This window comes from Diadema setosum, chromosome 1 (genome assembly GCF_964275005.1).
Source record: "Diadema setosum chromosome 1, eeDiaSeto1, whole genome shotgun sequence".
In the NCBI taxonomy this organism is placed as follows: Eukaryota; Metazoa; Echinodermata; class Echinoidea; order Diadematoida; family Diadematidae; genus Diadema; species Diadema setosum.
In genome coordinates this window covers 25,182,621-25,207,899 of record NC_092685.1, presented here as the reverse complement: position 1 = coordinate 25,207,899, position 25,279 = coordinate 25,182,621, and the positions used below count along the sequence as shown (strand labels likewise).

The following is a 25,279-nucleotide window of genomic DNA, read 5'->3' as shown; positions in this document are numbered from 1 at the left end:
TTTATGTAACGTGTTAACTGTTTTATCTAGGCCCTAGAATGCCAACTTATTCTAATAATAGAACTAACGTTAGAAAACCGTAGATAGACTCTCTAACACTAACACTAACAGTGTAAATAAACCAAGTTTCTGTAGAAGGCAACAGTTTGGTAGGACCTAACCCCGTCGCGGGGCGCTGTAACACTTTACGGTACGTATTTGTCCGTATGGGGTCGCTGCTGCGGTTAGGTAGGACCCTGCGATTTTGTGACACGCGATACGATGCAATGCCAATGACATGCATATCAAACTTTCACTAGGGCCTACAGGATAATTAACAGATTAGAAAAGGTATAGAAATTCATGCATCCTTCTGCTGGTCAATGGAGCAATGGAGGTCTAACGTTACTCATCCATCCAAGAATGACAAAACAAAGGTCAGCTGTTTCCCTCATTCGGGTCTTAGGCCCTACTCTTAATTATTTGGCTGATGCGCCTTTTTCAGGCGGAAAAGTCTTTGAATATTCATAGAAATGCCAATGATGAGAAGCAGCAAACATCAGAACGTGACTAATTTTGGGTAGGCCTAATTTATTTTGCTTAGAAATATAAGAATGTATACACAGACTCGCTCGCTATCGCTCACAGTCACACATACAACGTCGACGACCTTGCTATACTGACTAACACGGATTCTAATGAATTTTCTAGTGAGACATGTATGGTTGGACCTACAGTACTACTCATCGACCGCCTAATGTTTGCATGATAAGAATATTTAATACTGAAATTCACATAAAAAACTTAACCTACGTGATTGGGAAAATCCAGCACTATCAAATGCCGTTGTTCCCTTTTTGATTCGAAGTTTCAGTGCAAAAATATCGCCGTCGAACTTGCGTGGCCTCGTTTCAGCTCCCCGCGGTAAAGCTCCTTATTGAGATTGACCGCTGTTTTTGCATTGACAATGCACGCAAACCGAGTTGTATTGAACACCGTGTTGTACGAAGCTTTTTAGAAACTTCCATGGACATTACATTACAAATCGGTGAAAATATTCATTCGAAATTTTGTCCTTGATTAAAACCATTAATGAACAGTGAATTTTCGCATTTCCCACACCATCCTCATCAACGGTCAAAGCCAATCCATTTTTATGTGCTCTGCGCGCAGTGAAGTGCGTACTAAGCGTTCTGTGCGCCAATGTATACGCGGTCGGTTTCAAAAAGGGTGGTCGATATGTAGTAGGGCTACCATTCATGTCTGCTTCCCTTGCTGTCTCTTTTTAGATTTACTCTGGAAAAATGTGACATAAAGATGGAAAATGAGATTACAAATTATAGTCCTTAGTAGGTCTCTAGATCAAAGCAGGGAAGAATGTGTAAAATGTTTTTGTGACACTTTTGGTACAGAGGCATGCATTAATTAGCGAAATGATGATTGTCAATGTGTAGGTAGGGTAGTAGACACACCAGCGACCCCAACACGTCTAGGAACCTACGTGTTACAGCACCCCAGGGTTATCTACTCTCCAGATTGCGGCTAGACTTCCATATGTACCCCAGTCTTTCCCAGATCGCACCCAAAATATTGCTAACATTACCATCATTACATCAAGACTGACGAAAACCCACAGTAGAAAACAGCTCTAGCGCAGCACAGGAAATAAAAAATGTGCAAAGTAGAGTTAGAAGCTGTTCTTCTTTTCTCCTTCATCTACGTCTTCTCGTATCCTTTGTATTCTTCCCCTTCTCCTTTGTCTTTGTTGTATTCTTGATATGTATTCTTTGTAATTAGTAGTCTCCTCCTTCTTTAATAATATTCTCCTTGTATTGTTGTTCTTGTTCTCCTTTGTATTCTTCATATATATGGCACGATGTGCCAGATTGATGGCATAAAGATTGTACACCATTAGTAGTCACCTGGGGTAAACCATCATGTAGGGTTGGCATCATTTGCCTATTTTCTGGGTTTGGGTAGGTGAGTGGACCACTTCACCAGTTTAGCACCTGCTCTTTGCGAGGAAGTGAAGTGGGATCTTTTATGTGGATGAGGTGTGACTCTCTCACACACTCTTCCAGTTTGCGTCCCATCCGAGGGACAGAGTGTTTTTTGCCTCTTTCTCAAAGGCGGACATTACAATTACATGCAACGTTGCTAAGCTGGACTCCATGAAAATAAAAGCTACCTCATTTGATTGCAAGACAGATGATAGATGCGCTGCCTACTGAGCCATGTCAATGCCTTAGCTTTCACTGGTTTGTGTCACATACACACACTTTTGCTCAAGAGGGTCCATATAATGATGAGGCAAAAACAGTTTTGTAGTTACAATAACTTGCATATTAGTCTAGATTTCTTGTTCAAAGTATTGTAAATGTGTACAAATTGTATCTTCAAAGAAGTAGCCAGTACTGTTGTCGCTATATGTCTTAGAAAATACTGTGGGTACATCAGATCAATTGAGGTTTACTCAGAGAAGTGTTGCAAGTCATACGATATCTGAGTGTTGGTAAGTCATATTCCTTTTTTTTTTTTTTTCTTCTTCTTCTTCTTTGAGGGGTTGGACCAAAAAGTGCACATGTTGTGACATCATGTATGGGCTAAGTCTGAGGGCATATTTTGTGAATTGCCATTAGACTTGATGAGAAAAGAAACATGAATGCTCTGTTGTACATTTGTATTTCAATTCGTATTGATTGACTGCGTATAGAAATACACAATTTTGAGGATGTAATGTTACTGTGTCATTTATTTCTTGTTATTAGGGCAAAAAAATCAATCAAAGTCTGACGGCTGTACAGAAGAGTCTGTTTCGTGAGTCAGAAATAGCAATCAATGGTAAGTACAAATGTAGCATAATGAAATGTAGAGGTTTCACTAACTGTATGATGGAAGGAAGATGTTAATTGCAGTCTTGTAGCAAACCAATACACTGAAAAATCCCAAAACATAATACACTGAAAATGATGATGACATAACAGGCACACACACACACACACACACACAAATTTACGATATTGTGGCTAGCCCGAGACCGGCCTCAGTACCGCATTTTTTTTTTGTGTGTGTGTATAAATGCATGTGGGCTCTTTTGTAATACCAAACTTCATCATGTGATACTAAGTATATGCTCGCGTACAGCATGCAAACCACCACTACATACACTTAAAGGGGAATTCCAGGCAATTTACATTGTACATAATTTCACATTTGCTAAGATAAATCAATAGCATCATATACAGACTGTACAGATTTTTGGAATTTATTGTGGTCCTTGAGCAGGTAAAGCAATGCTCTATAAAAAAAAAATAATAATAATAAATTAAGAATTAAAAAAACATACCAGGGAATCATTTTCCTGGTATCGCATCGCAATTTGCTATACATTTTTACACCACTGCTACACAAACTAACTTTTGAGTAGCAGTTTTCTTACATAGAAGTGTACAGGATATCATTGAAGATATTTTTCCCACCAGCTGAAATTGCTTTAATCAAATTTGAGTTTGAAAATTATTCCCTGCATACACTGTAATCCACTGAGGAAGGATGATGCAGGGAATGACTTTCCAACTTGAATTGAAAAATGGTGTCCTGTACACTTCAAGGGAAGAAAACTGCACAGCAGATAGTAGCTGTAGTGTAAAAATAACAAAGTGCGATGTGATACCAGGAAAATTAATCCCCGTGACATGGCAAAGGAGACTTACACATTCAAGTAATTTACATGTGATGCATCACGCGTTACCCCGGGGTACCGTAGTACCCCGGGTAACCGCGTTGTGTAGCGCCACCTCACGTCCACTCGATTACATCCAGAGAAAAATGCATGCACTGTGTGTGCGTGTACATAGCATTCCCATGCCACTGCATGTTATACTATGCGTGCATGGAAGCTGCGATACCACTAGCATGTGCTTTAGTGCAGTGCAGTGCAGTGGCTAGCGCACGCTAGCTCCAGCACCAAAATAATTTCCTCTTTTTGGCACCCAGGGTACAACCTTTTTAAAAAAATAAATAATTCAACAAAATGGCTGATTTTTATTTGGCACCCCGGGATACGTCATCATGTGTAGCCATGTAATTCCATTACAATACCACTTGCTTATCACAAGTCCACCTATGTAGCATTTATGCATGTTTTCTTCTTTTCTTCTGCTTTCTTGAGCACTCGGTTATGCATTCTTACAATGTACCGGTATGTGAAACTGCTAAGATTTAAAAGCTGTTGATTTATTGTACTGATATTTTCACGAATGACGAAGTCACAGACATTTTCACAGTGTAATCGTTTTTGTGAATTTCACATGAGGCTATCATAGGTGCACTAGTGCCTATGCGTTTGGAATGTTTCATGTGTTGTTAAGTTTGTAGTCCAGTAGTGACTCGCGAAATTCAAAGAACGTGGAAATAACAGCTTTTACAGTACGTCATCATGCTTGTTCTGTTGCTGTGGATAATGTCAGTTTCTGCTCTCCATTCTCTTTTTCCTCTTCCAGTGGTATCTGGCAATTGTGCTGACGGCTGTAACTTTACTATAGAGTGGACAATCCGGCAATCATACTGCGATGGAATCTACAGAACACTATTTGGGGTATGAACCTAGATAGACTTTCTTTGTCTACTTGATGTGTGTATGGTGTTTATTTTTGTTTTTGATTGTCTATGACCCCAGTTACACAGGAAAGGTAGCACGAGACTTGCTTTTCGACCCGAGGCCACTTTGTGACATCAGTTTACTCATGAACTTTGGGGCCAGCTAGTGCAACAGCGCTCCTATTGGACCCCATGACCTCGTGTGTTGCCTTTCCTTATTTTGCCGTGGGAGCGCCCGTTCATTCAACAACATTTTGTGCATATTTGGTTCCGTCATAATCCAGTGTACTCCTGTTATAGTTAAACACGGTTTTAACAAAATTCCCGTTACAACGTCCTATTAAATGGAGTGAAATTTCAGGTCCCAGCATTATCTACTCTATTTTTTTCATTGTTTATTTGGTCGGTTATAATGAAATTTTTGTATACTGTAAAATTTTTCGCGCTCGGCCTGGTAAGAAGAGTTTCACTTGTTTTTAATTCCGCAGATTCAAGGTATCAACTACTAGAATATATGGCAAGCAAAAATATTTGCGTGCTTTATATTTTCGCACTAGTTTCTGGTTGCGCGAAATGCGCGAAAATTTCCACTTTTTCAGTAACGAAAAAAAAAATCTGCTGGTCACAAGGACTTTGTTATAACGAGAATCCACTGTACTGCCGCATGCATAATCCCTGCAGAAGGTCATGTGTCGGTCAATCGCACAGCTCCGAAAGCCAGCCTCGGGCAGGGAACCATCTACACATAGCTGGGGCTGGCCTCCCACCACTTCCAGAGGTGGCCTGAAGTGGAGACAACCTCGAGGCTAGCCCGAGTTTTGTGTGACTGTTTACACATATGTGACCGTGCATCACAAAATGAACACTGATTTTGTGTGAGGACTGAAAATAGGTGAAATGGGTCAACCGAGCCCATCATATTTTCTGAAAGAGCAAATCTTCTTCTACACTATGCTTAAATTTGGGATCATAAAACGGGCAGGAAAGTGTGTTTTTTAGCAGTTTATCTCAAACATTTTTTGGCAGAATAGTGTGATTAAGTGTGTCTTTAGAGTCCCCTTTTTATTTCTTAAAAATATTTGTACACGCTCTTCACTTTCAACTCCCTATAACTTTTGAAAGGATGATGCTACTGCTTTGAAAGTTGGCATTAATTAAGGACAGAATGTGTTAAAAAGGCATGCTCAATTTCAGTTTAATTTGATAATCCCTTCATTGTTTTTACTACAGTGGTTTACATCCTGTTTTTTGTCCCATTCATCACACAGCCAGCACGGCTTGGTAAAGATTGAACGCTTGTATAGACACTGTACTTCAGAGCCTCTTTTCTCGGTTCTCACTTTTCCTGAGTGTGTGCCTTCTTTCCAATATTTAGATAGGTTAGGAGAGTCCATTTGGTTTGAGTTATACATCATTTTAAAGCTTAAAGTCTACTCTTTCAGAATATGCTCGTAACTAAAATTTCATGTCTGGCGACTTTCTGTTTGCTTTGTGATGCAGGGTCACATATGAAAAAGCCGATCGAGGCCGCCCTCAGGCTGGCCCCAGGTTGGTTTTTTTTGTATGCGCAACAGGAGTGTACTGTATATAGTGTATGTCTATGAAGCAAGAATTCATGCGGATTGTTCTTAGGGTGAATAGGATATTTACTGAAGTCAGTTTCCCAAATTTGTATTTAGTAGGCCCAAAATGGTTTGTTAGTAGACAGATAAATCCTTGCTCAGTATATCACATGACAGATTAAACTTCTTAAATGAAAGCCAGAATGAATAAATGTATTTGAAGAGAGAGTTCTCATCTCTCAACTATTTTGTTTTCATCTCATTTATTGTTATGTTGTTATCTTACAACTGGTATACTTTAGATTTATACTTTGATATTCTTGAAATTGTTTTTTTCACTCTCAGTTGACTCTAAGAGTATACATGTCTGCTTATATCCATTTCTGTGGGTTGATTGCAGATGAAGAGAATTTGGTAAAGAAAAAGAAAGCCATTGTGTGCATTTATGTAAAGTTTTTGTAACAAGCTGATGTATCATAGTTTGTTCAGACCATCTGGAAGCATGGTGGTTTTCCTTGACAATTGAGAGTGCAGTTCTCCATGATGTTCCAAGTTGGCAGTGATATTTAAAGTTGCTAAACCATCAACTAGAAAAAATATATATACTCTGATTTTAGTACTAGTTACCTCCACCAAGGGAGGAGGTTATGTTTTCATTACCGTTTGTTTGTTTGTTTGTTTGCTTGTCTGTGTGCAAAATAACTCGAAAATTTGTGCACGGATTTAGATGAAACTTGCAGGAAAGGTTGAGAATGACACAAGGAACAGATGATTAAATTTTGATAGTGATCAGGAAGTTTTTATGGATTTTGTGAAGGATCTTTTGATATTTTGGCAGGTTGGGTCAATGAACTTGGGAGTTCAAGCTGCCCATTTTTTAGGTTTTTATATGTGCACTAAATTGCGGGCTTTAGTTTCTTTCAGGGCAAGGTGCACCACGCAGCTGAAGGTTTATGACGTAACAAAGGCTTCTACTGTATATTGGGAAATTGGGCAATTGGGAAATTTTCAGCATGCATACTAGTACGTATGGGTAGAAATCACTGATCTCTGAGGATGAGCGAGATCATGATCAGTGGAAATGAAGTAGCTGCTTGGCAGAGGTCTACACTCTCAGAGTGCTTTTCTAGTTCTGTATACAAAACGGTTGGCTAATTATGAGGTAAGGATATGATTGCCCCTTCCAAGTTGGACTAGCTGAGAGACCTGCAGTATTACAATCTAATCTTTACTCTCATTTCTCTCTCTCTCTCTCTCTCTCTGGGGAAAAAAAAAGACAACCAACAACATCACAACAGAGCTGAACCTGCTAAGAACCTTGTACACCATCCCACAGTGCCAGCAGATGGATAACGAGCTCCACGTGGCCTACTTAAAGAGTGTGGTGTCGCCCAACACTCCGATTATAACCGACGGGGGACCAATCGTCTTTCAGGTGAGAGAGACTGTCTCGTGAGAACTTATTCCCACAGCCACTTCTTTGTATTCATCCCCCAGTGATAGCGTTAGGTGAGCTCCACCACTCAAACTGTTGTCGGTCTTCTCGGTGTCGCATGACTATGTACCCTCATATTGGTTGTGAGTCCGCTAGCGTGCGAGTGCAGGGACCCGCAAGGCAATTTTGTGAATGGTTAAATTCAGAACCAGCAGCCACAGCAACAGAATGGGACGAGTACTGTTTAAATAGTTGAGAATTGTTTAAAGAGGCAAAATTGGTGATGTCTTTAATACTGTTAAAGTGGGTTCTTTCGCGTACAGATACTTTCGCGGTTTCCATCGCTGCCGACTTTTTCGTATGTGTTTGAATTCGCGGTCGGCAAAATCTGTGAATTCACAGTCGGCAAAAACTGTTTTTATTTTGCACATGAAAACCCAAACTATGATCCAATTATTCTTTTACTTATTAAATAGAAATTAAAATTAGATGCAGGCTTACCTGAAATCCCGTCTCTCGAGTACTTTATAACATGCATGTACCTACCTTGCGCGGTATCGCTGTATGTGTGTTGACCATCAATACACTCAATGCGCGGAATCTTCGTGTGTGCATGTGCGCAATAGCGTTGTAACAAGCAGTGAGTTCAAAACATTTCCTTGCGTGGTTAATTTTGCGTGACTTTTCAAAACATTTTCGCGTGATGTTAAATTCGGTTTCAACCTTTAAGCGCGAAAAGTGCGAAAATAAAAACACCGCGAAAGAAACCACTTTTACAGTAGTCATTGAGAGACATTTTTTTTTTTGTGTGTGTGTGTGTGTGTGTGTGCGCGTGTGTGTTTGTGCAAAATTTGCATTACAGGAGGCATTTTATATTGAAAATATAATTATAATAATATATATTATGATAATATATATTGATAATGATGATATATATATATATAAGTATATATAATAATGCATTATTGTTAGCTGGTACAATCATGGCAGTAGATTCACAAGTGATTCAAATGTCTACAGGGTTGCTGGCTTTAGCACCTTATCTACCGTCCACAACAAGAGTGTGTTGCTGAATAGTATTAGTCAGACAACTCTGTGTTGAACTTTGAGAGGGCACCTCTGCTCCAGTCTACATCAGATTTGACCGGAATTTGAACGATTTCTGTGGCATTAACCCTTAAAAGAGGTCCCTACCAACCCCCACTACTCCTCCAGGAATTCTCATGCTGCTGCACGTTCATTTCCATTCTCATTTTCTTGCCCAGTGCCTCTTATTCATTGCAGCATAGGAAAGTAGGAGCTAGCCTTGTCAAGTTTCATTGCCGAAATTACGGAAAGAGCTGGCCTTCTCCTTTGCAAAAAAGAAGGCAAAAAAAAAAAAGAAGAGAAACTAAGCCCCGCTTAGCCTATAGTGCTGGTTGTACAGTGTTGGTTGAGGTGAGGATTTAGCTTGTAATGACTCGCGAGATATTTAGAAACCACTCTATGAAATGTTAAAGAGCATACAATTCCAAGGGGAATCAAGAGTTTATTTGATGAAAATCGGTTTTGAAATAACTGAGATATCTAAAAATAATGTAAAAAAAAAAAGATCCTAATAAAAGTCGTGGCCTGTCAATTTTATTAGGATTGCTTTTTTAGATATCTCAGCCATTTCAAGGCCAATTTTCATCAAATAAACATTGAATTCTTCTTGAAATTGCATGCACTTCCATATTTCACGAGAGGTTTCTCATTATCTCACCAAGAAAATTTTATGAACCTGAATCCTCACCTCAACCAGTACTGTACAGTCCCTTTAAATTCGGGATCACAATTGTGGAGCCATCATGGTGATTTAATCATATCGTATCAAATCTTGAGGTCAATTGTGGCAATCGCGGTAATTGTAGATAATTTTTGGACGGTTGAAAATTTTCAATCGTAGAGATGGGAACGCAGCATGAGGGAGGAAAACTGCAAGTCATGATTGGAGGCTTGCAGTCAGCATTTCCACTTGACTTTAGGCTGTAGGAGAGAAAAAGAAGAACCCAGGTTGTATTTGTCTGTTAACCTGTCTGTCTGTCTCTCTCTCTCTCTCTTTCACTGTCTATCTTCGTATGGCCTTTCCAACGTGTTGGATTTCACAGGGCTTGCATGACCTGAGCAACACCGAATGGCAGTGTGTCGACTCAGACCCTAACTCGCAGCACTGTAATAAGGAGGAATGTCCACTGAAGCAGGACAAGCCCCCAGAGCAGAACGCAGAAAAAGGGGCGGCGCCTAAGCCCGATGGAAATCAGGGAGGAGGGGCAGAAGGAGAGGGTCCCAATCCGCCGCAGGCGGACGAGAATGGGAAAAACGGTGGGGATGAGGGTCAGGTTGGTGATGGTGGCAAGGACCAAGGCGGGCCGGATAGTCCGGAGGCAGCAGGCGACGGTGGGAACGGCGAGGCAAACGATGCCGCGTTAGGGGGCGGTGCCAAGATGCAGGGTGAACCTGGCGGCGCCAATCCTCAAACAAAGGTAACTTTCTGGCTGTAAAATGTGTTATATTTTTCAACTCCAACATTAGTAGAATTTCCCGTGTGTGATAATTTAGTCAGACATTTAGGTATAAGTGTGCTATTATTTACATGGGTTGATAAAGTTCAACATTTAGACTTGAAGTTTAAAGGGCACATCCCCAGATTTAAGGGTGCTTAAAGTTGCTTTCAGTGCTATTTTCCAGTCTCAAATGCTTTCACGCATTATGATGCAATATGATTTAGTCCAAAGTTTGGACCTAAATTGGGAACATTTCCTTCATTCTAAGGATGTTAAAGGACAAGTTCACCTTCATTAACATAAGGATTGAGAGAATGTAGCAATATTAGTAGAACACATCATTGAAAGTTTGAGGAAAATCGGACAATCCGTTCAAAAGTTATGAATTTTTGAAGTTTTTGTGCAGTCACCGCTGGATGAGAAGACTACTGCAGTGTATGATGTCACATGCGTACAACAATATAAGGAAAATATAAAGAGAATTTCACAAAATTTCATCTTTTGAAAAAAGTATACATTCCCTTGACTCGTTACTGACATATGTTATGGGTAATATTTTTCCCATTGCCTTTAGAAAGAGGCAAGTCAAGTGCTCTTTTATCATGCGAAAAAAATGAAAATATGTTGAATTTTCTTTACATTTTCTTTATACTGTTGTACTCATATGACATCACGAGCCTTAGTAGTCTCCTTATCCAGCGGTTCCAACACAAAGTTTTAAAAATTCATAACTTTTGCATCGATTGTCCAATTTTCCTCAAACTTTCACTGATGTGTTCTACTAATATTGCTGCATTCTCTTAATCCTTATGTTAATGAAGGTGAACTTGTCCTTTAACTGTCAATTCCCAATTTCAAGGATCATTATCATGAACTAGATCTGGTGTTTGGGGATACACTGGGTGGCTGAATATCATTGTCAGCATGGGAAGTGGAAACAACCTAAGCCTGAGCCTGGTAGCCACATGCAGCTGTTAAATTGCCCAAGTGTGTATTTGCTGTGAATGCTTTACTCACATTCTAATATCCTGCTTAATGGTTGGAACTAGCAAGGAGTGAATAACATAGACTGTTTGCTTTTCATGAGGCATCTTGACAACAAAAATACAAAAATGTATATTAATACTGTAAAAGTGGATATTTTTGCACGACTAATTTTTTCATGCTCGGCCGGGTAAGAAGAGTTTCACATGTTTTTAATTCCGTGGAATCAAGACATCCAGTACAGGAACTTATGGCAAGCAAAATATTCGCATGCTTTTATTTTTGCACCAGTCTCTGGTTTGCGCGAAATGGGCGAAAATTTCAACACCGCGAAAATTTCCACTTTAACAGTAGACTCCCCAATGCCTTTATCCATGTGAGTAGTATAAGTGCAGGTTACACCACACCCTGGGATTATTTGTCAATATTTCAACTATCACACTATACCAAATGGCAGACCATGATACCTATGTCCTAGCCATATCAAGCTCATTCACATGCTCTACAAAGCTGTGCAATTATCTTAGAAACCCCAGCAGTTGCATTCAAAATGTGCAATCTCTATCCAATCCAACTACCTTCAGTGATACTTTCACACATTGCAGAATGAGAAATTTTTTGTGAATTGGGGCCAACAGCCTTTTTTGAGGCATGAAATTTTCACGAATTACCACTGGCATTCAATGCATATAGTGTACACAAAAAACTTTCACTTTCATTTCAATTTTGCGAATCTTGGCTCTCGTAAATTTTGCAAATTAATATGCATTCAAAAGTTTCTGTTTTTAGTACTGTAAGTACTTTTTTTTTCGTGAACACCAGTGATTCAAGGTTTGCTGCTCTCAGCACTGAAGGATTAGATTAAATTCTGAGGGATGGGGTTGATCGCTTCATATAAACGAGAGATAGTATTGGCTTGGCATTTCAGGAGATACAAGGAAATTGTTTTGCCCTCATTATTAAACACCATAGATAAAAGATAAGCAGAAGTTATTTTTGGCCCGTGCAGTAGCGTTACAGTAGGACTAATTCTTAGATGTTTTGAATTTCTTTGATGAACTGGACATGCAATATCATACAGATTGCATGTGATATTTCCTCATAGAAACAACGGCTTATGAAAACCATGCTCACTTGGCCCATTGTCTATTTAACATGTGTTTTAACTAATATAGGCCAGAAGAAAGAGAGCAGAGTCATCACCCATCCAACCAGGAGCAAATGACGAGAGCAAAACTCCCCCAGAAGAGGGAAACAAGTCACCAGAGAATTCTCCAAATGAGGGTAAAAATGCTGAAGCAGGCGAGGAAGCCAAGCCACCTACGGTATGTATACTTGCGTAAATTGTTTCTTGCCATATAGCGAAATAAGTTGTGTTAGGCACATTTTACAAGGTAATTTGAATGAAACGCGTGACGTATTCGCCAGCGATACGGCCGCAGCACCAGATATGCCGCACTCCGACTTTAGTGATGAAAATCAGGGGAAATAAAAATAAAAGGGGTTTTGTTCTGATCACTTCTCCACATACTATCGCCAAGAAATTTTCTTGCTTCTTCGTCTTTCCATGAGCTTTCTAGCAATAATTAATGTTTGTTTGATACAAATGTATTAAGTTTTTCCAGTTGAAGCAAACTTTGTGTCAGGATTTTGAATAATTATTTCTGTGTGTATGGCTCTAATATGAAGAATAACTGAGCGTGTGTACCCTCATATGCACTGTTCAATAGCCTAGTACCGGACCCTGTGTCTTCACTCACACACAATGTACTATTCAATAGCTAAGTATGGTAGAGGTGTTGTGTGAGGTGTGCAGGATTGCAATCGACGCAGTGGCTATGCACATCAACTTGCAATATTGTGCTGTGCTTTTACACGTTTGTTGAATTGGCAGTAATGAGTATAGTAAAAAAAAAAAATAAAAAAATAAAAAAATAAAAAAAGCTGCCACTTGACTGCAGATTATAGCTCATCGGTAAGATTGATTAATTCAGTGGTTGATATGGCGTTGCTCCTTGGTACATTTCATAGTCCTATACTGTCATTATTATGTGTGTTGGTTAGGCAAGTAATGAAGTCTGAAAGACTGAAAGTCTTTCTAAGTCTGAAAGACAATAATGTGCTTGTGCTTGCATATAGGCCGTACCTCGATTTTACTTCTTTATTTTTGTTAAAAATATTGCGGCCTTATCGCCGCCGAATATGTCTTTCTCTCTTTTTTTTCTTTTTTTTTTGGGGGGGGGGGGATTTAGTCCATGGACTAAAACAAGCATGAAATAGGTATTCCTTGCACATGTGCATGTTAGCAGTAGTTCATTATTTAATGTGAGTTTTAAAGCCAAAACATAGTTCTGGTGCGCCTGCAAAAGTTGTCAAATTTCGCTCCCAAATGTGAACGTATGCCTAGGAAATGTGCGGAATAACGCTGTAATAACAAGATATTTGATGGGTAACGACGAAAATGCGAAATATTAACCAAAAAGGTTCAGTCTCAGAACTTACCTGAATGGGGTCAGGCTAAACTTGGACTCGGGGATAACTCGGCCTCGCTTTAACGGCGGGCTGAGTTGTATTGGTTGTCCCTCTGGATTGTACAGTGTTGTACTATGGGAGCGGCCTGTATAAACTAGCGCTTCGCATTCTGGCTACTCGCAGTAATGGTCCGAGTTGTTACAACGCGCGCATCAAAAAACCTCTTTGGCGCGCATGCAAAATTAGTGTGCGCCTATCAAGCACCTCTAAACACAATCAATGAAGCTTGATAAACAACAACAAAAACTTCAAAGACAGCGCATCTCAGCAATTGAGGTGATGTGTGTGTATGCGCTTGAGGACCGCGTGCTGTCCATTTGTTGTGTACAGGATTAGCACGCACTTTCCTGTCTGTTCAGTTAGGCCTCATTTGGTATTATACAGTAGAATATGGCGATCACGAACTGCGTGTAATTTGTCTGAAATAGGGTCAAGTTTTCCCTGAGACCGAGTTAGTCTGGATCCTTCTGGAATAAAAGTCAGGTTTTCCGACTTTTATTATTTTTCTCAAAATACTCCAAAACGACTCATCATCCCGGCAAATCGCGTCAGCCAGGTAAGTTTCTCTGTAGACTCTTTCGATACATTGCAAGCAAATATGAAATGGTGCCAGACGGGTTCTCAAACCCAATTTTTCACTTTAAGTGTAAGTATTGTGTCAAATATGTAAACCAAAATATTTCATTCCCAAGTTCATAAATAAATATCACATCTGATGTTACGTTTCAACAAAATAATCCAATGACAAACTTTATTAGCTTGCTCGTCAGTCAATGTTGTTCCATGTAGAGCATTACCCCGATACACGAACTTGTCACACTGTAGATGTATATATAGCCCAATATATTTGCCAGTGTTAAGTCGTGTTTGATGATGACACATCTGTCTCTTGTTGACTGTGACTTATAGTCTATTTCAGTTGTTTAGGCATTTTCTACTTCCCTTATCTGGTATCATTAAATCCCCCAGTTTGAACTTCTATCCGTTCTCCATTTCTCTTTCACAAATGCTGATTATTCGGGGCTTACGGCCAAATGAGCTTGCTTTCCTGTAGGTGAAAAAAAAAAATAGAAATTAACAAACTGAACTATGAAATACCAGTGCAAATATATCCAAATAAGATAAGAGAGAATAGGTTTTGTAATTTTGGGGTAAATTGTAGGGAAGACATGAAGATATGGACATAATGATGCAGAAAACAAAATTCAGTCAAAGTAATACCGTAACCCTCATTTGCTGTACTGCGTAGTACCTTTGATTTGCTTTTCCCCCCGAGTACTGCATTTGTGCTGGCCTTTTCAGTCTGCACAGAAAAGTGCAAGTATTTCACTTTTTACTTTCAAAATGTTTCTCGTCCAGTGCATCTCTCCCAACAGACAGAATACACAGTCAAATATGTGATGATATTCCTTGGTTTTATGTCACTTGTCAAAGAGAGTTCATCCCTCTTTCTTATTGGATTGACATGCACAGATCTCTGACCTCAGCAGAGACTCCAACTCTCCCTTTTTCGACGGGAGATCTCCCGCCGAAAGCCCACTTTTGCAAAATCTCCCGTTCTCCCGTTTGAGATTTGATTTCTCCCGCCCTGGCTCAATGTCTCCCGTTGGAAAGGATTTCTTACTTATTGCTGTCGTATATTGCAAAAATAAGCCTTAGATAGCACCAGAGAGCATCTATACCCTAGGAACTTCGCACACATAAACTTGGGTCTCCCGTTTGCTAGGGGTTTCAGGCGGGAGAATCTCCAGATCAGAAGGTGCTTGGGGTTGGAGTCTCTGCCTCAGTCAGGGCCAACACTTACAGGTGTCTCACACAATGCGAGATGTTTGTGTGAACACAAAAGTAATTCTTTTTATGATATATCTCACCCAACCCTATCTCACCCACCCCCACCCCAACCGCCCTCCCAAAAAAGGAATGAATAATTGATAAATGGGGGAGGTATTTGTTTTTCAAGTCCTTTACTTGCAATGTTACCATCTTGTAGTCTTTTATATATATATATATATATATATATATATATATATATATATATATATATATATATATATATATATATATATTCTCAGTCATGTATGCTGTTTTTTATGTAATTTTGCCTTGGCGATGTCGTGGAAGGAAGCATACAGGGGGGCGTTTCATCAACGAGTTCGTCGGAGGTTTTCACCGACAAATTTGCTATCAGCCAATCAGATGCAAGGATTTCAGTAGCTTTTAACAGTTGTCGGTGTAAATCACCGACAAAAAGTTTCATGAAACACCCCCCGATTGTTGCAGTTACCTCCAATTATTACAGTTCATAACAGTGCTCAGAATTTTGTTTGATTTTTCTTCTTTTCAGACAACAAAAGCACCTCCCCAGAAGGTAAATATAACAGCCAGTTTAGCTGAATTGGTAGTCGTATGGGTTTGAGTAGAGAACCCGTCATGTCATGAATATCACACCATACCTGATGCAAACCCAAATATCTGACTACTATCTCATGTCTGATATGCCACAGATTTGTAAGGAGTGTGAAGATAACTCTAGATCAGATTAGGTTGGTAATATTAACACAGACACTAAGCAATTTGTAAAATTGTTGAAAACTTGCCTCTTTTCTGATGTACAGCTTGCGCTATATAATGGGAGTTATGTAAATGGCAATGGAGAATCTTTTAGATTATAATGCATTATATGAATTATTACTATTATTGTTATTATACCCCTGCCACACATAGTGTGAAGGGGGTATATAGGAATCACCGTGATGTTGGTCGGGCGTGCGGTCGGGTGGTCGGTCAGTCGGTCTGTTGCAAAATCTTGCGTCGCGAACTCCTCCTACAGTTTTGAAGCAATTTAAATGAAACTTGTAGTAAATGATGATATTGAGGTATAGATGTGCAAGACATGTTTTTTGTGTTTGTCGGATAATGCGTTGCCATGGTAACCATAATTTTACCAAAACCTTGTGGATTGAATAACTTCCATAGTATATAAGCAGTTAATTTCAAAATTGGTATCTATGATGATCTATAGGTGTAGTTATGCAAGACACTCTTTGTGTTTGTACTTGACAAAGCGTTGCCATGGTAACCGCATGTTTTCTTCGAAATCTTGTCGAGTGAACAACTTCCACAGTTTTGAAGCAATTGAAATCAAATTTGGTAGGCATTATGGCCTTGAGGCATAGATGTGGAACACATAATTTTTGTGTTTGTCGAACAAAGCGTTGCCATGGTAACCATAATTTTACCAAAACTTGTGGATTGAATAGCTTCCACATCATTCAAGCAATTAAGGTCAAATTTAGTATGTATGATGATCGGAAGGTGTAGTTATGCAAGACACTAATGTGTTAATGTAAGAAAAATGTGTTGCCATGGTAACCACTCATTTTTTGTATCAAATTAAACCATTTAATCTATGAAGGTGAAATTTGGTGTGTATGATGCTCTTTAAGTGTAGTTTTGCAAAATGTCCTTTGTATTTGTATTGGACAATGCGTCGCCGTGGTAACCACATCTTTTTTTTTAAATCCTGTGGAGTGAACTTCTTCCACAGTATTCAAGCAATTGAAACTAAATTTGGTAGGCATTATGGCCCTGAGGTATAGATGTGGAACACATAATTTTTGTGTTTGTCACACAAACCGTTGCCATGGTAACCACAATTTTACCAAAACCTTGCAGATCGAATAACTTTTCCATTATTCAAGCAATTAAAGTCAAATTTAGTATGTAACATGATCTAGAAGTGTAGTTTTGCAAGACACCAATGTGTTAGTTTAAGGAAAATGTGTTGCCATGGTAACCACTCATTTTTGTATCAAAATGAACCATTCAAGCTATGAAGGTCAAATTTGGTGTGTATGATGGTCTTTAAGTGTAGTGATGCTGGGGGAAAGCATGTTTCCATTTGCTGTAAGTTTTATACTCAGTGTCAACTCTGTAATTGTACAGTAAACTGAAATTATTCTGTTTCCAATTCGACAAGTGCACAAACTTGGTATTAACGTCATTGCCCTCATGACATCACATACTATTAAGCAACACTAGGGGCGGGGGTATTAATCACCGTCAGTGATAATTCTAGTTATTACTATAATTGATTATGGTTTAGCAGAATAGAGGAAAAGTTGGAAAATACTCTTTGAGGATAGGGAACTTAGTGTTTACTACAACCTTACAAGTATCAATCAAATCATTGTGACACCATCTAATGTTTTTTTTTGTTTCAGAAGATGCCCAACAGAGTCCTCCATACCAATGAACAGGATGGTCGCATCCTTTTCCTTGTTTCCTTGACTAGTAGCCACAATGTGAAGGTTAAACGTGAGTATTCAAATAATTTCTAAATTATATATAATATTTTTTTGGGGGGGGGTGGGGCTGTTGAAGTAATAAACATGATACTGTCCGTCAAGCTATAGATACCACATTCTTGCAAAATAATATGTCTGAAAATTTTGAGAAGTGCCGGGTGGATGATTTTGTGTGTATGTATAATGCTGTTAGTCACACAGCCAATACGACGTGCCCATAAAATAATCAGCAGCTGGCATTCTTCCTGTCAAAACATTACCAGCACTAGTTTGTTTGAAATTGCTGGGCTTCTGACTGTCCTGTTGCTGATGTGGCTGTGATCTCTCTTTTTTTTTTTTTCAGAGGGGTGACTTTCCCGTTAGCCTGGCATTTATATGACAGGACAGTCAAATGTCAATTGTCCACAGGTAGTGTGTCCTTGGGATGCTGTCCCCACCAAGTTGAGTTGTAGCAAACAAATGCACGAACCTTTGCATGATAACAGATCATTTGAAATGTGTGCAAGCAAATGCGAGTTATGTCATTACTGACTAACATAAATCTGTAAGTAGGCATTATACTACGCAAATATTACGTGTGTGTAAAGTCCAGGGTAACTGCAAGTGTTGAGATGTTTCAAAATGTCTTTTGATTCCTCAGTGGAAGTGGCCATGAAGTCACCCTGGGGCTACCTGTCGGCCACCCAGTATCCTCTTCTGCCGGTAAGTGGCCCAAAAGGGCTTCCACCTAGCACTGGTTCTGAGCAGTAGAATGGGGGGGGGGGGGGGGGGAGAGTAAGAATTTCTTTGAAAAAACAACAGCAACAAACAAAGAGAGAAAAATGAGACCATTGTGGTCAAGTTCACCTTCATTAACATAAGGATTGAGAGAATGTAGCAATATTAGTAGAACACATCAGTGAAAGTTTGAGGAAAATCGGACAATCGATGCAAAAGTTACGAAGTAACTGTTAAAACAGAAGAATTCTCCATATAAAAAAAAAAAAAAAAAAAAAAAAATATATATATATATATATATATATATATATATATATATATATCCTACGAGTACTGTTAAAGTGATTTTTTTCGCGGTGGTTTTATTTTCGCGCTTTGAGGTTGAACCACGAATTTAACATAACGCGAAAATGTTTTGAAAAGTTGCGTTATATTAACCACACAAGGAAATGTTTTGAACTCGCCGCTTGTTAGAACGCTATTGCGCACATGTATCGCATATAGCTATAAAAGAACCAACGTTGGTGGCGCACTAATTTAATCGGCGTATTTTGGAGCCCCACTTCCGGTTGCAGCTATCGCTCCGCGCGCTATTATGCATGCGTGCACGCTGCGTGCAGCGGCGCGGCTAGCGTCCCACACACTTATTCATCGTGTACAATTTTGCCATAGGCTTCTTGTGTGGAGAACTTACACAAATCTGTATATGTGGGACTGTAATAGAGATCGTCGCGTGCAATGAAAAGATCGTACACATGGGTCAATTTTCAACTATTTTATCTAAGTCAAAATAGTAAAATATGAAGTGAAAACATTCAGATTAGGGATTTCAACATCTCTGAATTCTGTGAAGGGGTATAGTTTCAGTAATGTCGGCCTCATAAATGATCTGAAGAATAGATGAACACGGCACATTCAGTGCAGCAGTTGTAACTGTGTACTCAGCACTAGCAGCAGTGCAATGGGCCTCTAGTTCGCCGGGGGCAGCGGGGTAGGTGTAGGGAGCAATAGTTCATGATTAATAGCTTTTAGAAAGACACTCGCTGAAAAGATAAAATTTGCGTGACCGATGTTGAGCAGACGCTACCGATGCAAGTGAAACTGTGCATTGGCGTGCAGTGCATTGCGGTGCAGTGCATTGCGTACGTAACGCGTTGGCGATAACTGGAAGTTAAGCTGACTGCATAAAAGCCAGGATGTTGATTGCGCAATGCATTCTGGGACGATATTTTGCTATATATGCGATATGGAGAATTCATTCATGTACAGCAGTGTGCATTTTAAGAATGCATACAAACACTGTTAATCTCATTCACGTCACGTTCTCTCGCGCGTGAATTCACAGATATTGTCGACCGCGAATTTAAACACACGCGAAAAAGTCGGCACGATGGAAACCGCGAAAGTATCTGTATGCCAAAGAAACCACTTTTACAGTACGCCATTCTCTCTTCTGGGTTTCAGAAATATGTATAAGATCAACCTTTGCTATTTAGTACAGACAGGAATATTATCTACATTCAGTAATGGTCTGTGTTTATGCGTGTACACTGTCATACTGCTGTAAATCACATTCCTGTCTTTTGTCATTGGCGTAGACGATAATGACGTGCATGATTTTTCTTGAAAAAAAGAGGGGGGGGGGGCTTGGTCACTCGCAGGATCTAACAAACATGAATTAATACATAAAAGAATATCTGTGCTAAACATGGACACACAGTCAAAAAACTATTGTTGTGTTGATAACAAGATTTCATTTTGCTTAATCTACGACGGAGTACAAAATGAAATGAGCCTGAAGTATTAAAGTTGAATGAATTCAAATGCTTCAAAACTTTCACAGTACTGAAATTCTGGTCAAGATAGAACGTTTTACTTAATAGTTTTGATCCTGCCCGTATGTGAATTGAAAAATTCTTGCATGCATTCCCAAAAAAAAAAAAAAAAAATGGAACAGTCATTTTTAATCACAAATTAAAAATGCGATGAGTTGGCTCAGTTGGTAGCGCGTCTGCCTCACGATCCTAAGGGCCCGGGTTCGAACCCGAGTCTGGACTGAGCAATGTTGTGTGTAATCATACGGTCCCCTCTAGCAAGAGGCAAAACACGCTGTCCCTTGGATAGGACATAAAATGGAGGTCCCGTGTATGAGAGAGTCACAACTCATGCATGTGAAAGATCCCGCTTCATTCATTCATCGCAAAGAGCAGGGTGTTTAACCCGGTGAAGTGGTCCCACCTCACATCCAACTGGACCCCATGGAAGACCAGCTTAGTGTAGCTGATGGGCTATCCAGCCATCTTCACAGATGGAAAATGAATGATAACAAAGACAGGGAAGGTGTGGGGCTACCATGGAGTGGGAAGACTAGCCTGATTGGTTGGGATGTATTCAGAAATCCTTGCAACCAATTGTGTCCAGCTTTATCACTGATCTCTCTGTGATTACACACACGGCCAAAGAATTTTGACTGGAGTTGACTGTTACTGATGAGCGTACGCTTTGATGTTCATATTTGCTTACCGCTGCTCTGCATGTTTGTTTGTTTGTTTGTTTGTTTGTTTTGGGTTTTTTTTTTTGGCATACCCCAAGAGTGGACAGTGAATGAATCAGCCACCCATGAATCCCCATGCTACCAGGTCTTTAATACAAACTTTTGTGGCAAAGAGTGCAACCGCCTGTGAAACTGTTGTACAAGTGCCAAAATGAGAAATACAATGTATTTCACCAGCAAATCATATTGCATATGTATCCAGGAAGAGACAAAGAGGTTGTTCACTAAATGTGATCGAATAATTTCTTTAAAAGTCAGTTTGTGCATGATGAGCTGGTATGGTTGCAGGCATTTTGCAGTGCAACTGGGTAGAGCCCTCAAAAGTTCCAAGCTAAAAGAGCTTGACAATGTGTCACTCTAAAATTGGACTGAACAGACCAACGTCCAGCTCAAATTTGGGGAGGCCGTTATAAGCCCAAAGGCCCAAATTCATGAAGGTGGTTTAGATTTAAACCATGATTTATGCAAATTTCTTCTGCGTAAATACAATTGACAGATTGCATACACTAACAGACGTCCAGGAGCAAACACGTGTTGATACGCGCATGCCAAAGGTACGTTTATTTCTCACTTATTTTAGACCATGGTCTAAATTTAAAATATCTTCGTGAATTTGGGTCAAAGAGAATGACCAAAGGCCCTTTTCAAGTATGCTACACACACACACACTGCAGCGCAAACTGTCTACCATTTCTGGATGGGATGCCTGTGGCATTCATGCGAATGGATCACATGTCATCTAGACATATAATTGCTTCGTGTCTGCCATGTCCGTAGTTCTACGGCGTGATGTGCGGAATCTACAGCATCATGGCGCTGGTCTGGATGGTGCTTCTCTTCAGGCAGTGGAAAGACCTGCTCAGGATCCAGTTCTGTATCTCCGCCGTCATCATACTCGGTAAATAAAGTTTCTCTCTCTCCCTCTTTCTATCTATTCATCTATCTATTTGTCTGTCTGCCTATCTTTCTATCTCTCCCTCTCTCTCTCTCTCTCTCTCTGTCTTGAGATTAGATGGCACTTTGCTGAAATAACTTGATACTCTGCAATCTTTGTTAGCAGTAAACAATCAGTTTTCAAAATTTAGTGCTGAAATATAGTGTATTGTTGCTATTTCTGTTAACTAACACCCCCTTCCCGTCAAGCTAGAAATATGTAGTCAGTGGTAAGAACACACATGTCATAATATTTTTAAATATAAGTTTGTGGTTGCACGGTGCAGTTCAGTCCTGAATTGGACTGTGGGAGCAAGCTTTCTGAAAGAACTGGGGTGGTTAGAAGGTAAGTGGGAGTATCAGAATGGATAGGTGGAGGAGAAGAGACATTGCTTTGCATGAAGAATGATTTGGACCATAGCTACATGACTTGACTGATTTGAGAGGCTTGCCTTTGGCAGCAGTCGTGTCCAATGATATGTGAAGTGGGATGAAGGGATCGGAATGGCAACCATCCCTAATGATGTCCATCTATCGTCAGTCTGTCAACCATCATCTGTCATCCTTCACAAATGATAAGAATTGCGAACGAGACTCTGTAGTGACAGGATAGCTTTGCAGTTTGTACCCAACTGCGAGCACACTTGGATCAGATTTATACTTTGGGGATTTCACTTTGCCCCAAGTGGGCAAGGTAAACGTATTGGCAGACACCCAAATGAGATGCAACATCATGGCAACTAATATGGTCACTGGGGTGACAAAACCTTGTATATCAAATTTTGGTGAAAATCACTTTTTCATTAGTTGTCAGATAATCAGTTAAGTGATGTCCTGTCCAAATCCTAGCTATCTTACCCCAAAATGTAGCCACCATGGCATGTCAAAGGAATGGAGATCCTATTTGTCATAGTGCTTTGGCTGCTGTGTTTTTCACTCTCCTGAACATTTGACATGTATGAGATACAGGTCGCACCAACAGCAATATATGCATTTTAGACTGTTTTTGGCAAAGAAATGCATGTCTTGTAATATTGTTTATCTTCTGCAATTTGCAGAATGAGAATCTGCAAAACGTTTCTGTGAGTTGTTTTGTTTATTTGTTTGTTTGTTTTTGTTATTTTTTGCCAAATTCTTGAGATGAATTTTAGGCTGTGTGAAATTGGTAAGCATATTTCCCCCCCCCCCCCCCCATGCAGGCTTCTATCAACCCATATGAATCTTGAACGTGTCATTATTTCTGGTATGCTAGCTCCCAGACAGCATCTGCAGAATGTGAATATTATTCTTTGTACACTCTTTATTTTGCAGGTCTGATTGAAAAGGCTGCCTTTGTGGCTGAATTTGAGCGTCACAACAACACTGGCCGCAGCACCAACACGGGCATCTTCATAGCAGAAGAGATTTCGGTGCTGAAGCGGACGCTGGCGCGCATGCTGGTCATTATTGTCAGTCTGGGCTATGGTATTACACGGTGAGATCACCCTGCCCCTCCGTGAAGGGGTTCTGAAGGCGTCATGTACCTGTATAAGCTGTTATTTTGCAAATTTCGCGAATCACTGTTGGACCGTGAATTTAACAATGCACAAAAATGTTGTCATGCTCTGGGATAGCAGCGTACTTTTGATAGCTTCGGTATCAGTTTGCAAAAACAACATCTCGTGAAAATGTCTATGACCTCTTTTACGAAAATATCTGTACGCAAAAATAACAGCTTATACAGTACCCCCGTGCACAGTCACTTTCTGTTACGATGATAACGTTAGAAAGGCCTATGCTGTTTGCTGGTATATGACTCTCAGAAACTACTTGTCACATTACAAGATATTTCCTGGTTTTATTTCAGGGTCAGAATCAAAGGTCATCAGTCCTCATTAAGTGCAATTAGAGAATTAACAAAATAGTGGGGTTTGTGGTGAAAGCCAAATTAAACTGAAATGGTGCAATGGTATCCTATAATGAGGTGATATACTCATTCAAGCTTGTGGAATGTACATATGACAGAAAGTAGATGCTGCCAATTTCAGAGGTGTCTTTGTGCAAATGAACATCGCTCACATCTATGTAGATTAAAAGTTCATAAAAATGTTTGTGAAAAATTATCAACCAATAGAGTAGCAGCTCATTTCAAGCTCACTAACAGATTATGCAAATGTTTTTTGGAAAGACAGAGGGCACATTTGATAATACCATAGTGTGTGACAGTTACTTTGTAAGTGAGAAAGAGTGAAATAACGCATCACCAAAAGGAGCACCCCACATTGTTTCATATGTTTGCAGATGTTGTGAGAATAGTCTTAAGCTGGATTCACATCTGTTTCTTTGTATAAAAGTTGCTACACTCTCCTTTCAAGTATAGTTGAACTGCACTTGTCTGTGTCTGCCTAACAGTTTGAGCACAATGATTATAAGAGTTTCCCCTGTATATTTTTCCTCCTTCTCATGGAACGCGGACTTTATTGAACTCTGAAGTCCGCGATTAGGACGGGACTTCAACTGGGTCATGGGAGCCGGTGTCCTGTTCTTCATCCTTTCTTCCATCGAGGCCATCTTCAGGATCAATCGGGTGAGGCCAGGGTTGCAGACTGATTGAAATATGCATTACTGTTTTGTTTATATTAATTTGGGTGGGGGATATATAAGTTAGGGATTCAGTTGTTCATCTGCTACTAGTTGCTGAGATTTGTTCAGCATTTATATGAGAACAGTTTTATGTTCTATTGATTGGTGTGGGTGCTTTTTTTCTCTTTTGTTGTCGTTGATATTTTTGTGTTTATATTTACACAAATAATCCTGAAATCTGAGAGAATGATACTTGTCTGTTTTGAGCCCAGCACTTGTTCTTTGTGAAGATACCATTTGGACTATTCATCTATGGTATCTCTTCAGGCACCAGTATGACCCGAGTCAACTATGATAGACACGACTTCTTCTTTTTTTCTCCTCTTATCAAATCCTTTTTTTTTCCACAAATGATACGAGTATGATATCAGATAATAGTGTATAGAGGATAAAACGAACTATCAATCTATTGAGGGAGTAATCTCATGTTTGCCAACCCTGGTAACCCTGGAGGTTCTCTTTATAGACAGAGATTAGTCAGAGCCACATGCTGTCTGGAATATTTTGCAATATTAGTGAAGACGGTGTAT

General features: G+C 39.7%; 1 protein-coding gene across 1 annotated transcript in view; it reads left to right on the top strand.

The window, feature by feature from the left end:
• Positions 1-25,279, top strand: part of LOC140235116 (transmembrane protein 87A-like) — a 63,935-nt gene that overhangs the window by 268 nt on the left and 38,388 nt on the right. The window contains exons 2-12 of the mRNA XM_072315159.1: positions 2,748-2,820; positions 4,482-4,576; positions 7,417-7,575; positions 9,705-10,079; positions 12,260-12,409; positions 15,961-15,984; positions 17,843-17,933; positions 18,564-18,625; positions 21,972-22,092; positions 23,439-23,601; positions 24,600-24,693. Coding sequence (XP_072171260.1) covers positions 2,748-2,820; positions 4,482-4,576; positions 7,417-7,575; positions 9,705-10,079; positions 12,260-12,409; positions 15,961-15,984; positions 17,843-17,933; positions 18,564-18,625; positions 21,972-22,092; positions 23,439-23,601; positions 24,600-24,693 — 1,407 coding nt within the window. The remainder of the gene's footprint in view (positions 1-2,747; positions 2,821-4,481; positions 4,577-7,416; positions 7,576-9,704; positions 10,080-12,259; positions 12,410-15,960; positions 15,985-17,842; positions 17,934-18,563; positions 18,626-21,971; positions 22,093-23,438; positions 23,602-24,599; positions 24,694-25,279) is intronic.